The 15,359-nt window shown below is 42.0% G+C and overlaps 1 protein-coding gene across 1 annotated transcript; it reads left to right on the forward strand.

Annotated features, from left to right (window-relative positions):
• The first annotated feature begins 12,046 nt into the window (after positions 1-12,046).
• LOC139833661 (uncharacterized) lies at positions 12,047-13,790 on the forward strand. Its single transcript, XM_071823996.1, has 2 exons — positions 12,047-13,276; positions 13,767-13,790. The coding sequence occupies exons 1-2, from the start codon at positions 12,047-12,049 to the stop codon at positions 13,788-13,790; spliced, it is 1,254 nt and encodes a 417-aa protein (XP_071680097.1).
• The last annotated feature ends 1,569 nt before the right edge of the window (positions 13,791-15,359 follow it).

The raw sequence follows: 15,359 nt of genomic DNA on the forward strand, positions 1-15,359 counted from the left end.
CAGATTCTGCATTTTATTTTGCATTGCCTGTTTTGCTATGTTTGATGGATTTCTTTGTTCCATTAACTTTCAGTAGCTTTGTGCAATGTCCAGAAGTATTAAGAATGATTATGTCACCTCTGAATATATGAATTATGCACTGACCCTCTAATGAGTTTGTTTCGAGTTTGGTGTGGAGGAAGTTTTCAAGGGTCAAGAGAGGAGGATGATACAATATGATCAAGAAGAGTGAAAAGTCAAAGCTTGGGGATGCCCCCGTGGTTCATCCCTGCATATTTTAAGAAGACCCAAGCGTCTAAGCTTGGGGATGCCCAAGGCATCCCCTTCTTCATCGACAACTTATCAGGTTCCTCTAATGAAACTATATTTTTATTCAGTCACATCTTATGTGCTTTGCTTGGAGCGTCTGTTTGCTTTAGTTTTTGTTTTGTTTGAATAAAAGTCGGATCCCACAATCCTTTATATTGGAGATATTACGCTCCGCTGTTTCGTATGAACACATGTGTTCTTAGTTTTATCTTTAATGTTCATTGCGAAAGTTGAACTACCTCATTCATTGATATATGGTTGGAAACGGAAAATGCCGCATGTGGTAAATGGTATAATGTCTTGAATAATGTGATACTTGGCAATTGTTGTGCTCATATAGATCTTGTTTAATCTCTTGCATCATGTACCTTGTACCCATTAATGAATAACTACATAGAGCATGTTAAAATTTGGTTTGCATGATTGTTCTCTCTAAGTCTAGATATTTTCTGGTTGAGGTGTTTGAACAACAAGGAGACGATGTAAAGTCTTATAATGCTTACAATATGTTTATATGTGAGTCTTGCTGCACCATTTCATACTTGAGTTTGCTTCAAACAACCTTGCTAGCCTAGCCTTGTATTGAGAGGGAATCTTCTCGTGCATCCAAATCCTTGAGCCAATAACCATGCCATTTGTGTCCACCATACCTACCTACCACATGGTATTTCTCCGCCATTCCAAAGTACATTACTTGAGTGCTACCTTTAAAATTTCTATTCTTTACCTTTACAATATATAGCTCATGGGACAAAATAGCTTAAAAACTATCGTGGTGAAGAATATGTACTTATGTGTCTTATTTCTTAGTAAGTTGCTTGTTGAGCGGTAACCATGTTTCTGGGGACGCCATCAACTTTTTTACCTTTGTTGAATATCATGTGAGTTGATATGCATGTTCGTCTTGTCTGAAGTAAGGGCGGTTTTCACAATCAAATGGTTTGAGTATGCATACTGTTAGAGAAGAACATTGGGCCGCTAACTAAAGCCATGAATCATGGTGGAAGTTTCAGTTTGGACATAAAACCTCAATCTCTTATGAGAATATTAACTGTTGTTGAATGCTTAAGCATTAAAAGAGGAGTCCATTATCTGTTGTCTATGTTGTCCCGGTATGGGTGTCTAAGTTGAGAATGATCAAAAGCGAGAAATCCAATGCGAACCTTCTCCTTAGACCCTTGTACAGGCGGCATAGAGGTACCCCTTTGTGACACTTGGTTGAAACATATGTTATGCAATGATAATCCGTGTTAACCCAAGCTAATTAGGACAAGGTGCGAGCACTATTAGTATACTATGCATGAGGCTTGCAACTTATAAGATGTCTTATACATAACTCATATGCTTTATTACTACCGTTGACAAAATTGTTTCTTGTTTTCAAAATGAAAAACTCTAGCACAAAAATAGTAATCAATGCTTCCCTCTGCGAAGGGTCTTTCTTCTACTTTATTGTTGAGTCAGTTTACCTATTCTTTCTATCTTAGAAGCAAACACTTGTGTAAACTGTGTGCATTGATTCTTACATATTTACCTATTGCACTTGTTATATTATTTTATGTTGACAATTATCCATGAGATATACATGTTGAAGTTGAAAGCAACCGCTGAAACTTATATCTTCCTTTGTGTTGTTTCAAAGCTTTCTACTAAGAATTTATTGCTTATGAGTTAACTCTTATGCAAGACTTATTGATGCTTATCTTGAAAGTATTATTCATGAAAAGTCTTTGCTATATGATTCATTTGTTTACTCATTATCTTCATCATTGCTTCGAATCGCTGCATTCATCTCATGTGCTTTACAATAGTATGATCAAGATTATGATAGCATGTCACTTCAAAAATTATCCTTGTTATCGTTTACCTACTCGAGGGCGAGTAGGAACTAAGCTTGGGGATGCTTGATACGTCCCAAACGTATCTATAATTTCTTATGTTCCATGCTACTTTTATGATGATACTCACATGTTTTATATACATTATATGTCATTATTATGCATTTTCCGGCACTAACCTATTGACCCGAGATGCCGAAGAGCCGATTCTTTGTTTTCATTGTTTTTGGTTTCAGAAATCCTAGTAAGGAAATATTCTCAGAATTGGACGAAATCAACGCCCAGGGGCCTATTTTTACACGAAGCTTCCAGAAGACCGAAGAGGATAAGAAGTGGGGCCACGAGGCGGCCACACACTAAGGCGGTGCGGCCAGGGCTTGGGCCGCGCCGGCCTGTTGTGTGGGGCCCTCGTGTGGCCCCCTGACCTACCCTTCCGCCTACTTAAAGCCTCCATCGCGAAACCCCCAGTACCGAGAGCCACGATACGGAAAACCTTACAGAGACGCTGATGGCGTGTAACTCACACGTTCGTTGGGAACCCCAAGAGGAAGGTATGATGCGCACAACAGCAAGTTTTCCCTCAGAAAGAAACCAAGGTTTATCGAACCAGGAGGAGCCAAGAAGCACGTTGAAGGTTGATGGCGGCGGGATGTAGTGCGGCGCAACACCAGGGATTCCGGCGCCAACGTGGAACCTGCACAACACAACCAAAGTACTTTGCCCCAACGAAACAGTGAGGTTGTCAATCTCACCGGCTTGCTGTAACAAAGGATTAACCGTATTGTGTGGAAGATGATTGTTTGCAGAAAACAGTAGAACAAGTATTGCAGTAGATTGTATTTCAGTAAGAGAATTGGACCGGGGTCCACAGTTCACTAGAGGTGTCTCTCCCATAAGATAAACAGCATGTTGGGTGAACAAATTACAGTTGGGCAATTGACAAATAAAGAGAGCATGACAATGCACATACATATCATGATGAGTATAGTGAGATTTAATTGGGCATTACGACAAAGTACATAGACCGCCATCCAACTGCATCTATGCCTAAAAAGTCCACCTTCAGGTTATCATCCGAACCCCCTCCAGTATTAAGTTGCAAAGCAACAGACAATTGCATTAAGTATGGTGCGTAATGTAATCAACAACTACATCCTTAGACATAGCATCAATGTTTTATCCCTAGTGGCAACAAGACAACACAACCTTAGAACTTTCTGTCCTGTGTCAATGCAGGCATGAACCCACTATCGAGCATAATTCCTCCCTCTTGGAGTTACAAGCATCTACTTGGCCAGAGCATCTACTAGCAACGGAGAGCATGCAAGATCATAAACAACACATAGATATAACTTTGATAATCAACATAACAAGTATTCTCTATTCATCGGATCCCAACAAACGCAACATATAGGATTACAGATAGATGATCTTGATCATGATAGGCAGCTCACAAGATCCGACAATGATAGCACAATGGGGAGAAGACAACCATCTAGCTACTGCTATGGACCCATAGTCCAGGGGTAGACTACTCACACATCACACCGGAGGCGACCTTGGCGGCGTAGAGTCCTCCGGGAGATGAATCCCCTCTCCGGCAGGGTGCCGGAGGCGATCTCCTGGATCCCCCGAGATGGGATCGGCGGCGGCGGCGTCTCGCAAGGTTTTCCGTATCGTGGCTCTCGATGCGGGGTTTCGTCACGGAGGCTATTTGTAGGCGGAAGGGCAGGTCGGGATGGGGCACGAGGGCCCACACCCTAGGTCGGCGCGGCCAGGGCTTGGGCCGCGCCGCCTATGGTGTCGCCACCTCGTGGCCCCACTTCGTCTCCTCTTCGGACTTCTGGAAGCTTCGTGGCAAAATAGGACCCTGGGCGTTGATTTCGTCCAATTCCGAGAATATTTCGTTACTAGGATTTCTGAAACCAAAAACAGCAGAAAACAAAGAATCGGCACTTCGGCATCTTGTTAATAGGTTAGTTCCAAAAAATGCACGAATATGATATAAAGTGTCCATAAAACATGTAGATAACATCAATAATGTGGCATGGAACATAAGAAATTATCGATACGTCGGAGACGTATCAGCATCCCCAAGCTTAGTTCTGCTCGTCCCGAGCAGGTAAAACGATAACACAGATAATTTCTGGAGTGACATGCCATCATAATCTTGATCATACTATTTGTAAAGCATATGTAGTGAATGCAGCGATCAAAACAATGTATATGACATGAGTAAACAAGTGAATCATAAAGCAAAGACTTTTCATGAATAGCACTTCAAGACAAGCATCAATAAGTCTTGCATAAGAGTTAACTCATAAAGCAATAATTCAAAGTAAAGGTATTGAAGCAACACAAAAGAAGATTAAGTTTCAGCGGTTGCTTTCAACTTATAACATGTATATCTCATGGATATTGTCAACATAGAGTAATATAATAAGTGCAATATGCAAATATGTAGGAATCAATGCACAGTTCACACAAGTGTTTGCTTCTTGAGGTGGAGAGAAATAGGTGAACTGACTCAACAATAAAGTAAAAGAATGGTCCTCCATAGAGGAAAAGCATCGATTGCTATATTTGTGCTAGAGCTTTTATTTTGAAAACATGAAACAATTTTGTCAACGGTAGTAATAAAGCATATGTATCATGTAAATTATATCTTACAAGTTGCAAGCCTCATGCATAGTGTACTAATAGTGCCCGCACCTTGTCCTAATTAGCTTGGACTACCGGATCATCACAATGCACATGTTTTGACCAAGTGTCACAATGGGGTACCTCTATGCCGCATGTACAAAGGTCTAAGGAGAAAGCTCGCATTGGATTTCTCGCTATTGATTATTCTTCAACTTAGACATCCATACCGGGACAACATAGACAACAGATAATGGACTCCTCTTTTATGCATAAGCATGTAGCAACAATTAATAATTTTCTCATTTGAGATTGAGGATATATGTCCAAAACTGAAACTTCCACCATGGATCATGGCTTTAGTTAGCGGCCCAATGTTCTTCTCTAACAATATGCATGCTTAACCATAAGGTGGTAGATCGCTCTTACTTCAGACAAGACGAACATGCATAGCAACTCACATGAAATTCAACAATGAATAGTTGATGGCGTCCCCAGTGAACATGGTTATCGCACAACAAGCAACTTAATAAGAGATAAAGTGCATAATTACATATTCAATACCACAATAGTTTTTAAGCTATTTGTCCCATGAGCTATATATTGCAAAGCGAATGATGGAGTTTTAAAGGTAGCACTCAAGCAATTTACTTTGGAATGGCGGAAAATACCATGTAGTAGGTAGGTATGGTGGACACAAATGGCATAGTGGTTGGCTCAAGTATTTTGGATGCATGAGAAGTATTCCCTCTCGATACAAGGTTTAGGCTAGCAAGGCTTATTTGAAACAAACACAAGGATGAAGCGGTGCAGCAAAACTCACATAAAAGACATATTGAAAACATTATAAGACTCTACACCGTCTTCCTTGTTGTTCAAACTCAATACTAGAAATTATCTAGACCTTAGAGAAACCAAATATGCAAACCAAATTATAGCATGCTCTATGTATTTCTTCATTAATGGGTGCAAAGCATATGATGCAAGAGCTTAATCATGAGCACAACAATTGCCAAGTATCACATTACCCAAGACATTTATAGCAATTACTACATGTATCATTTTCCAATTCCAACCATATAACAATTTAACGAAGAAGAAACTTCGCCATGAATACTATGAGTAGAAACTAAGGACATACTTGTCCATATGCTACAGCGGAGCGTGTCTCTCTCCCATAAAGTGAATGCTAGGATCCATTTTATTCAAACAAAACAAAAAATAAAAACAAACCGACGCTCCAAGCAAAGCACATAAGATGTGATGGAATAAAAATATAGTTTCAGGGGAGGAACCTGATAATATTGTCGATGAAGAAGGGGATGCCTTGGGCATCCCCAAGCTTAGACGCTTGAGTCTTCTTAATATATGCAGGGGTGAACCACCGGGGCATCCCCAAGCTTAGAGCTTTCACTCTCCTTGATCATGTTGCATCATACTCCTCTCTTGATCCTTGAAAACTTCCTCCACACCAAACTCGAAACAACTCATTAGAGGGTTAGTGCACAATAAAAATTAACATATTCAGAGGTGACACAATCATTCTTAACACTTCTGGACATTGCATAATGCTACTGGACATTAGTGGATCAAAGAAATTCATCCAACATAGCAAAAGAGGCAATGCGAAATAAAAGGCAGAATCTGTCAAAACAGAACAGTTCATATTGACGAATTTTAAAATGGCACCAGACTTGCTCAAATGAAAATTCCCAAATTGAATGAAAGTTGCGTACATATCTGAGGATCACTCACGTAAATTGGCATAATTTTCTGAGTTACCTACAGGGGGATTTTGCCCAGATTCGTGACAGCAAAGAAATCTGGAACTGCGCAGTAATCCAAATCTAGTACTTACTTTTCTATCAACGGCTTAACTTGGCACAACAAAACACAAAACTAAGATAAGGAGATGTTGCTACAGTAGTAAACAACTTCCAAGACACAAAATAAACACAAAGTACTGTAGGTAAAAACATGGGTTGTCTCCCTTAAGCGCTTTTCTTTAACGCCTTTCAGCTAGGCGCAGAAAGTGTGTATCAAGTATTATCGAGAGATGAAGCATCAACATCATAATTTGTTCTCATAATAGAATCAAAGGGTAACTTCATTCTCTTTCTAGGGAAATGTTCCATACCTTTCTTGAGAGGAAATTGATATTTTATATTACCTTCCTTCATATCAATGGTAGCACCAACAGTTCGAAGAAAAGGTCTTCCCAATATAATGGGACAAGATGCGTTGCATTCAATATCCAAGACAACAAAATCAACGGGGACAAGGTTATTGTTAACGGTAATGCGAACATTATCAACTTTCCCCAAAGGTTTCTTTGTAGAATGATCAGCAAGATTATCATCCAAATAACAATTTTTCAGCGGTGGCAAGTCAAGCATATCATAAATTTTCTTAGGCATAACAGAAATACTTGCACCAAGATCACATAAAGCATTACAATCAAAATCTTTAATCTTCATCTTAATGATGGGCTCCCAACCATCCTCTAGCTTTTTAGGAATAGAGGCTTCGCGCTCTAGTTTCTCTTCTCTAGCTTTTATGAGAGCATTTATAATATGTTGTGTGAAAGCCAAATTTATAGCACTAGCGTTAGGACTTTTAGCAAGTTTTTGCAAGAACTTTATAACTTCAGAGATGTGGCAATCATCAAAATCCAAACCATTATAATCTAAAGCAATGGGATCATCATCCCCAATGTTGGAAAAAATTTCAGCAGTTTTATCACAGGCAATTTCAGATTTAGCTTTGAGCGGTTTCTCGCTTTGCATTAGAAGTGGAAACATTGCTAACACCAATTCTTTTATTAGTATTAGTAGGAGGTGCAGCAACATGTGTAGCATTAGCATTACAAGTGGTGGTAATAGTCCAAACTTTAGCTACATTCTTCTCTTTAGCTAGTTTTTCATTTTCTTCTCTATCCCACCTAGCACGCAGTTCAGCCATTAATCTTATATTCTCATTAATTCTAAATTGGATGGCATTTGCTGTAGTAACAATTTTATTATGATGATTCTCATTAGGCAAAACTTTTGATTTCAAAAGATCAACATCAGCAGCAAGACTATCGACTTTAGAAGCAAGTATATCAATTTTCCCAAGCTTTTCTTCAACAGATTTGTTAAAAGCAGTTTGTGTACTAATAAATTCTTTAAGCATGGCTTCAAGTCCAGGGGGTGAACTCCTATTATTGTTGTAAGAATTCCCATAAGAATTACCATAGCCGTTGCCATTATTATAAGGATATGGCCTATAGTTGTTACTAGAATTGTTCCGGTAAGCATTGTTGTTGAAATTATTATTTTTAATGAAGTTTACACCAACATGTTCTTCTTGTGCAACCAATGAAGCTAATGGAACATTATTAGGATCAATATTAGTCCTATCATTCACAAGCATAGACATAATAGCATCAATCTTATCACTCAAGGAAGAGGTTTCTTCGACAGAATTTACCTTCTTACCTTGTGGAGCTCTTTCCGTGTGCCATTCAGAGTAATTGATCATCATATTATCAAGAAGCTTTGTTGCTTCACCAAGAGTGATGGACATAAAGGTACCTCCAGCAGCTGAATCCAATAAATTCCGTGAAGAAAAATTTAGTCCTGCATAGAAGGTTTGGATGATCATCCAAGTAGTCAGTCCATGGGTTGGGCAATTTTTAACCAGAGATTTCATTCTTTCCCAAGCTTGAGCAACATGTTCAGTATCTAATTGTTTAAAATTCATTATGCTACTCCTCAAAGATATAATTTTAGCAGGGGGATAATATCTACCAATAAAAGCATCATTGCATTTAGTCCATGAATCAATACTATTCTTAGGCAGAGATAGCAACCAATCTTTAGCTCTTCCTCTTAATGAGAAAGGTAACAATTTTAATTTTATAATGTCACCATCTACATCCTTATACTTTTGCATTTCACATAATTCAACAAAATTATTAAGATGGGCAGCAGCATCATCAGAACTAACACCAGAAAATTGCTCTCGCATAACAAGATTAAGTAAAGCAGGTTTAATTTCAAAGAATTCTGCTGTAGTAGCAGGTGGAGCAATAGGTGTGCATAAGAAATCATTATTATTTGTGGTTGTGAAATCACACAACTTAGTATTTTCAGGGGTGGCCATTTTAGCAACAGTAAATAAAGCAAACTAGATAAAGTAAATGCAAGTAAACTAATTTTTTTGTGTTTTCGATATAGCAAACAAGATAACAAATAAAGTAAAACTAGCAACTAATTTTTTTGTATTTTGATTTAGTGCAGCAAACAAAGTAGTAAATAAAACTAAGCAAGACAAAAACAAAGTAAAGAGATTGAGAAGTGGAGACTCCCCTTGCAGCGTGTCTTGATCTCCCGACAACGGCGCCCGAGAAAATATGCTTGATGGCGTGTAACTCACACGTTCGTTGGGAACCCCAAGAGGAAGGTATGATGCGCACAAAGCAAGTTTTCCCTCGAGAAAGAAACCAAGGTTTATCGAACCAGGAGGAGCCAAGAAGCACGTTGAAGGTTGATGGCGGCGGGATGTAGTGCGGCGCAACACCAGGGATTCCGGCGCCAACGTGGAACCTGCACAACACAACCAAAGTACTTTGCCCCAACGAAACAGTGAGGTTGTCAATCTCACCGGCTTGCTGTAACAAAGGATTAACCGTATTGTGTGGAAGATGATTGTTTGCAGAAAACAGTAGAACAAGTATTGCAGTAGATTGTATTTCAGTAAGAGAATTGGACCGGGGTCCACAGTTCACTAGAGGTGTCTCTCCCATAAGATAAACAGCATGTTGGGTGAACAAATTACAGTTGGGCAATTGACAAATAAAGAGAGCATGACAATGCACATACATATCATGATGAGTATAGTGAGATTTAATTGGGCATTACGACAAAGTACATAGACCGCCATCCAACTGCATCTATGCCTAAAAAGTCCACCTTCAGGTTATCATCCGAACCCCCTCCAGTATTAAGTTGCAAAGCAACAGACAATTGCATTAAGTATGGTGCGTAATGTAATCAACAACTACATCCTTAGACATAGTATCAATGTTTTATCCCTAGTGGCAACAGCACAACACAACCTTAGAACTTTCTGTCACTGTCCCAGGTGTCAATGCAGGCATGAACCCACTATCGAGCATAAATACTCCCTCTTGGAGTTACAAGCATCTACTTGGCCAGAGCATCTACTAGCAACGGAGAGCATGCAAGATCATAAACAACACATAGATATAACTTTGATAATCAACATAACAAGTATTCTCTATTCATCGGATCCCAACAAACGCAACATATAGGATTACAGATAGATGATCTTGATCATGATAGGCAGCTCACAAGATCCGACAATGATAGCACAATGGGGAGAAGACAACCATCTAGCTACTGCTATGGACCCATAGTCCAGGGGTAGACTACTCACACATCACACCGGAGGCGACCATGGCGGCGTAGAGTCCTCCGGGAGATGAATCCCCTCTCCCGTGGTGCCGGAGGCGATCTCCTGGATCCCCCGAGATGGGATCGGCGGCGGCGGCGTCTCAGTAAGGTTTTCCGTATCGTGGCTCTCGGTACTGGGGGTTTCGTCACGGAGGCTATTTGTAGGCGGAAGGGCAGGTCAGGATGGGGCACGAGGGGCCCACACCCTAGGTCGGCGCGGCCAGGGCTTGGGCCGCGCCGCCCTATGGTGTCGCCACCTCGTGGCCCCACTTCGTCTCCTCTTCGGACTTCTGGAAGCTTCGTGGCAAAATAGGACCCTGGGCGTTGATTTCGTCCAATTCCGAGAATATTTCGTTACTAGGATTTCTGAAACCAAAAACAGCAGAAAAACAAAGAATCGGCACTTCGGCATCTTGTTAATAGGTTAGTTCCAGAAAATGCATGAATATGATATAAAGTGTGCATAAAACATGTAGATAACATCAATAATGTGGCATGGAACATAAGAAATTATCGATATGTCGGAGACGTATCAGACGCCGCCGCCGCCAATCCCATCTCGGGGGATTCAGGAGATCGCCTCCTGCACCATGCCGGAGAGGGGAATCATCTCCCGGAGGTCTCTTCATCGCCATGATCGCCTCCGGATTGATGTGTGAGTAGTTCACCCCTGGACCATGGGTCCATAGCAGTAGCTAGATGGTCGTCTTCTCCTAATTGTGCTATCATGCTCGATCTTGTGAGCTGCCTATCATGATCAAGATCGTTTCTTTGTAATCCTACATGTTGTGTTTGTTGGGATCCGATGGATATTGAATACTATGTCAAATTGATTATCAATCTATCATATATGTTGTTTATGTTCTTGCATGCTCTCCGTTGCTAGTAGAGGCTCTGGCCAAGTTGATACTTGTGACTCCAAGAGGGAGTATTTATGCTTGATAGTGGGTTCATGCCTCCATTAAATCTGGGATAGTGACAGAAAGTTCTAAGGTTGTGGATGTGCTGTTGCCACTAGGGATAAAACATCGATGCTTTGTCTAAGGATATTTGTGTTGATTACATTACGCACCATACTTATTTCAATTGTCTGTTGCTTGCAACTTAATACCGGAAGGGCTTTGGATGATAACCTGAAAGTGGACTTTTTAGGCATAGATGCATGCTGGATGGCGGTCTATGTACTTTGTCGTAATGCCCTGATTAAATCTCATAGTACTCATCATGATATTTGTATGTGCATTGTTATGCCTTCTTTATTTGTCAATTTCCCAACTGTAATTTGTTCACCCAAGATGCTATTTATCTTATGGGAGAGACACCGCTAGTGAACTGTGGACCCCGGTCTATTCTTTACATCTGAAATACAATCTACTGCAATACTTGTTCTTTACTGTTCTTCGCAAACAATCATCTTCCACACAATACGGTTAATCCTTTGTTCACAGCAAGCCGGTGAGATTGACAACCTCACTGTTACGTTGGGGCAAAGTACTTTGGTTATGTTGTGCAGGTTCCACGTTGGCGCCGGAATCCCTGGTGTTGCGCCGCACTACACTTCGCCGCCATCAACCTTCAACGTGCTTCTTGGCTCCTCCTGGTTCGATAAACCTTGGTTTCTTTCTGAGGGAAAACTTGCTACTGTCTGCATCACACCTTCCTCTTGGGGTTCCCAACGGACGTGTGTTAATTGCACGCATCAGGTACACGGGGACAACTTCAAACAAAAATGTAGTAGGCATCTTGGTCAATAAGAGCCTCAGGGATGGAGTTGTGGACGTCAAGAGGCAAGGGGACCGGATGATCCTTGTCAAGCTGGTTGTTGGGGACTTAGTCCTCAATGTCATCAACGCGTATGCCCCACAAGTAGGCCACAATGAGAGCACCAAGAGGGAGTTCTGGGAAGGCATGGAAGACTTGGTTAGGAGGGTACCTATTGGTGAGAAGCTCTTCATAGGAGGAGACCTCAATGGCCATGTGGGTACATCTAACACAGGTTTTGAAAGGGTGCATGGGGGCTTTGGCTATGGCATTAGGAACCAAGAAGGAGAAGACGCCCTGAGCTTTGCTCTAGCCTATGACATGGTTGTAGCTAACACCCTCTTTAAGAAGAGAGAATCCCATCTAGTGACGTTCAGTAGTGGTCTACACTCTAGCCAGATTGATTTTGTCCTCGCTAGAAGAGAAGACAGACGCGCCTGCATTGATTCTAAGGTGATACCTGGAGAGAGTGTTGTCCCTCAACATAAGCTGGTGGTTGCTGACTTTCTCTTTAGGATCCGTGTCCAGCGGGGTAAGCGCGCCAAAGTCGCTAGAACAAAGTGGTGGAAGCTCAAGGGTGAGGCATCCCAGGCTTTCAGGGAGAGGGTTATTAAGGAGGGCCCTTGGGAGGAAGGAGGCGATGCAAACATGATGTGGACGAGTATGGCGACCTGCTTGCAGAAGGTCGCTGTAGAGGAGTTTGGAGTGACTAAGGGAAGTAGAAGGGAAGCTAGGGATACCTGGTGGTGGAACGATGAGGTCCAGAAGGTTATTAGGGAGAAGAAGGACTGTTTCAGATGCCTATATCTTGACAGGAGTGCAGCTAACATGGAGAAGTACAAGGTGGCGAAGAAGGCTGCAAAGCGGGCGGTGAGTGAAGCAAGGGGTCGGGTGTATGAGGACCTCTACCAACGTTTAAACACGAAGGAAGGTGAAAGGGACATCTATAAGATGGCCAAGTTTAGGGAGAGGAAGACGAGGGATGTCAATGAAGTCAAATGCATCAAGGACGGAGAGGATCAGCTTCTTGTGAAGGATGAGGCGATCAAACGAAGATGGCGGGAGTACTTTGACAACCTTTACAATGGAGAGGTTGAGAGCTCTACCATTGAGCTAGACGACTCCTTTGATGATACCAGCATGTGCTTTGTGCGACGTATCCAGGAGTCTGAGGTTAAGGAGGCGTTAAGGAGGATGAAAGGAGGCAAGGCGATGGGTCCTAATGGTATCCCCATCGAGGCGTGGAGAAGCCTTGGAGACATAGCGATAGTATGGCTAACTAAGTTTTTCAACCTCATTTTTCGGTCAAACAAGATGCCCGAAGAATGGAGGCGGAGTATTTTAGTACCAATCTTCAAGAACAAGGGGGATGTTCAAAGTTGTACTAATTACCGTGGAATCAAGCTGATGAGCCATACTATGAAGCTATGGGAGAGAGTCATTGAGCACCTCTTAAGAATGTTGACAAGCGTGACCAAAAACCAATTTGGTTTCATGCCTGGGAGGTCTACCATGGAAGCCATCTTCTTGGTACGACAGCTGATGGAGAGATACAGGGAGCAAAAGAAGGACCTTCATATGGTGTTCATTGATTTGGAGAAGGCCTATGATAAGATACCTTGGAATGTCATGTGGTGGGCCTTGGAGAAACACAAAGTCCCAATAAGGTACATTACTCTCATCAAGGATATGTATGATAATGTTGTGACAAGTGTTCGAACAAGTGATGGCGACATTGATGACTTTCCAATTAGAATAGGGCTACACCAAGGGCCAGCTTTGAGCCCTTATCTTTTTTGATTTGGTGATGGATGAGGTCACAAGGGATATACAAGGAGATATCCCATGGTGTATGCTCTTTGCGGATGATGTGGTGCTAGTCGATGATAGCCAGACGGGGGTTAATAGAAAGTTAGAGTTGTGGAGGCGAACTCTAGAATCGAAACGTTTTAGGCTTAGTAGAACTAAAACTGAATACATGAGGTGCAGTTTCAGTTCTACTAGGCACGAGGAGGGAGAGGTTAGCCTTGATGGGCAGGTGGTACCGGAGAGAGACACTTTTCGATATTTGGGGTCCATGTTGCAGAAGGATGGCGATATCGATGAAGATGTGGGCCACCGAATCAAGGCTGGTTGGATAAAGTGGCGCCAAACTTCTGCCATACTCTGTGACAAGAGAGTGCCGCAAAAGCTAAAAGACAGGTTTTATAGGACAGCTATCCGACCTGCGATGTTGTATGGCGCAGAGTGTTGGCCAACGAAGAGACGACATATCCAACAGTTAAGTGTAGCAGAGATGCGCATGTTGAGATGGATATGTGGCCACACAAGAAAGGATCCGGTACGGAATGACGATATACGGGAGAGAGTTGAGGTAGCACCGATTGAAGAGAAGCTGGTCCAACATTGTCTCAGATGGTTTGGGCATATCCAACGGAGACCTCCGGAAGCGCCAGTGCATAGCGGACGGATAAAGCGTGCTGAGAATGTTAAGAGGGGTCGTGGTAGACCAAACTTGACATGGGAGGAGTCTGTTAAGAGAGACCTGAAGGTTTGGAATATCGACAAAGATTTAGCCATGGACAGGGGTGCGTGGAAGTTAGCTATCCACGTTCCAGAACCATGACTTGGCTTCGAGATCTTATGAGTTTCAACTCTAGCCTACCCCAACTTGTTTGGAACTGAAAGGTTTGGTTGTTGTTGTTCTTATTGTTGTTGTTGTTGTTGTTGTTGTTGTTGTTGTTGTTGTTGTTGTTGTTGTTGTTGTTGTTGTTGTGTTACTCTGTATTTTAGCTTTGTAATCTATATCTATACCTAATAATAAAGGGAGGATTGTTTCCTTGGTCCAACACTTTTTTGGACCGATTTACCCCTACATTATTAGGCTAAGCTATGAAATATTACATTGGTTGCCACCGGTAAGTTTACTTACCGGTTCGTTTTCTGTGTCGCTCCTCCGAACTGGTGAAGGCTCGCGCGGTAATGGGCCACATAGCTATGCAGCTGGCCTAAGAAAATTATCCGACCATCCAGAATATGGATTACAAGCAATGCGCCGCCTAGATTAGTCCCACATCGCTTATTTACACGGACTCTCACCAGTTTATATATCTAACTTTTTTAGTACCAACAAGCAGCTAAAGATTTGATGAGGAACCGAGCATGGCAAGCTAAGCAGGACGGGTGAGGATTGTGCGGTGGCGCACGCTCATATCGATGGAAACAACAAAGATACTGTGAGGAATAAGAAACGTGGCCGGGAGAGGTGCCGAGAGAAGGATGCGTGTTTGCCTAAAAGCGCGGCGGACAGCGGGCGCATGTCGAGAGAGGAGATGTGCGACGGCCGAGAGCA

Source organism: Lolium perenne, chromosome 7, assembly GCF_019359855.2.
Source record: "Lolium perenne isolate Kyuss_39 chromosome 7, Kyuss_2.0, whole genome shotgun sequence".
NCBI classification, from domain to species: Eukaryota; Viridiplantae; Streptophyta; class Magnoliopsida; order Poales; family Poaceae; genus Lolium; species Lolium perenne.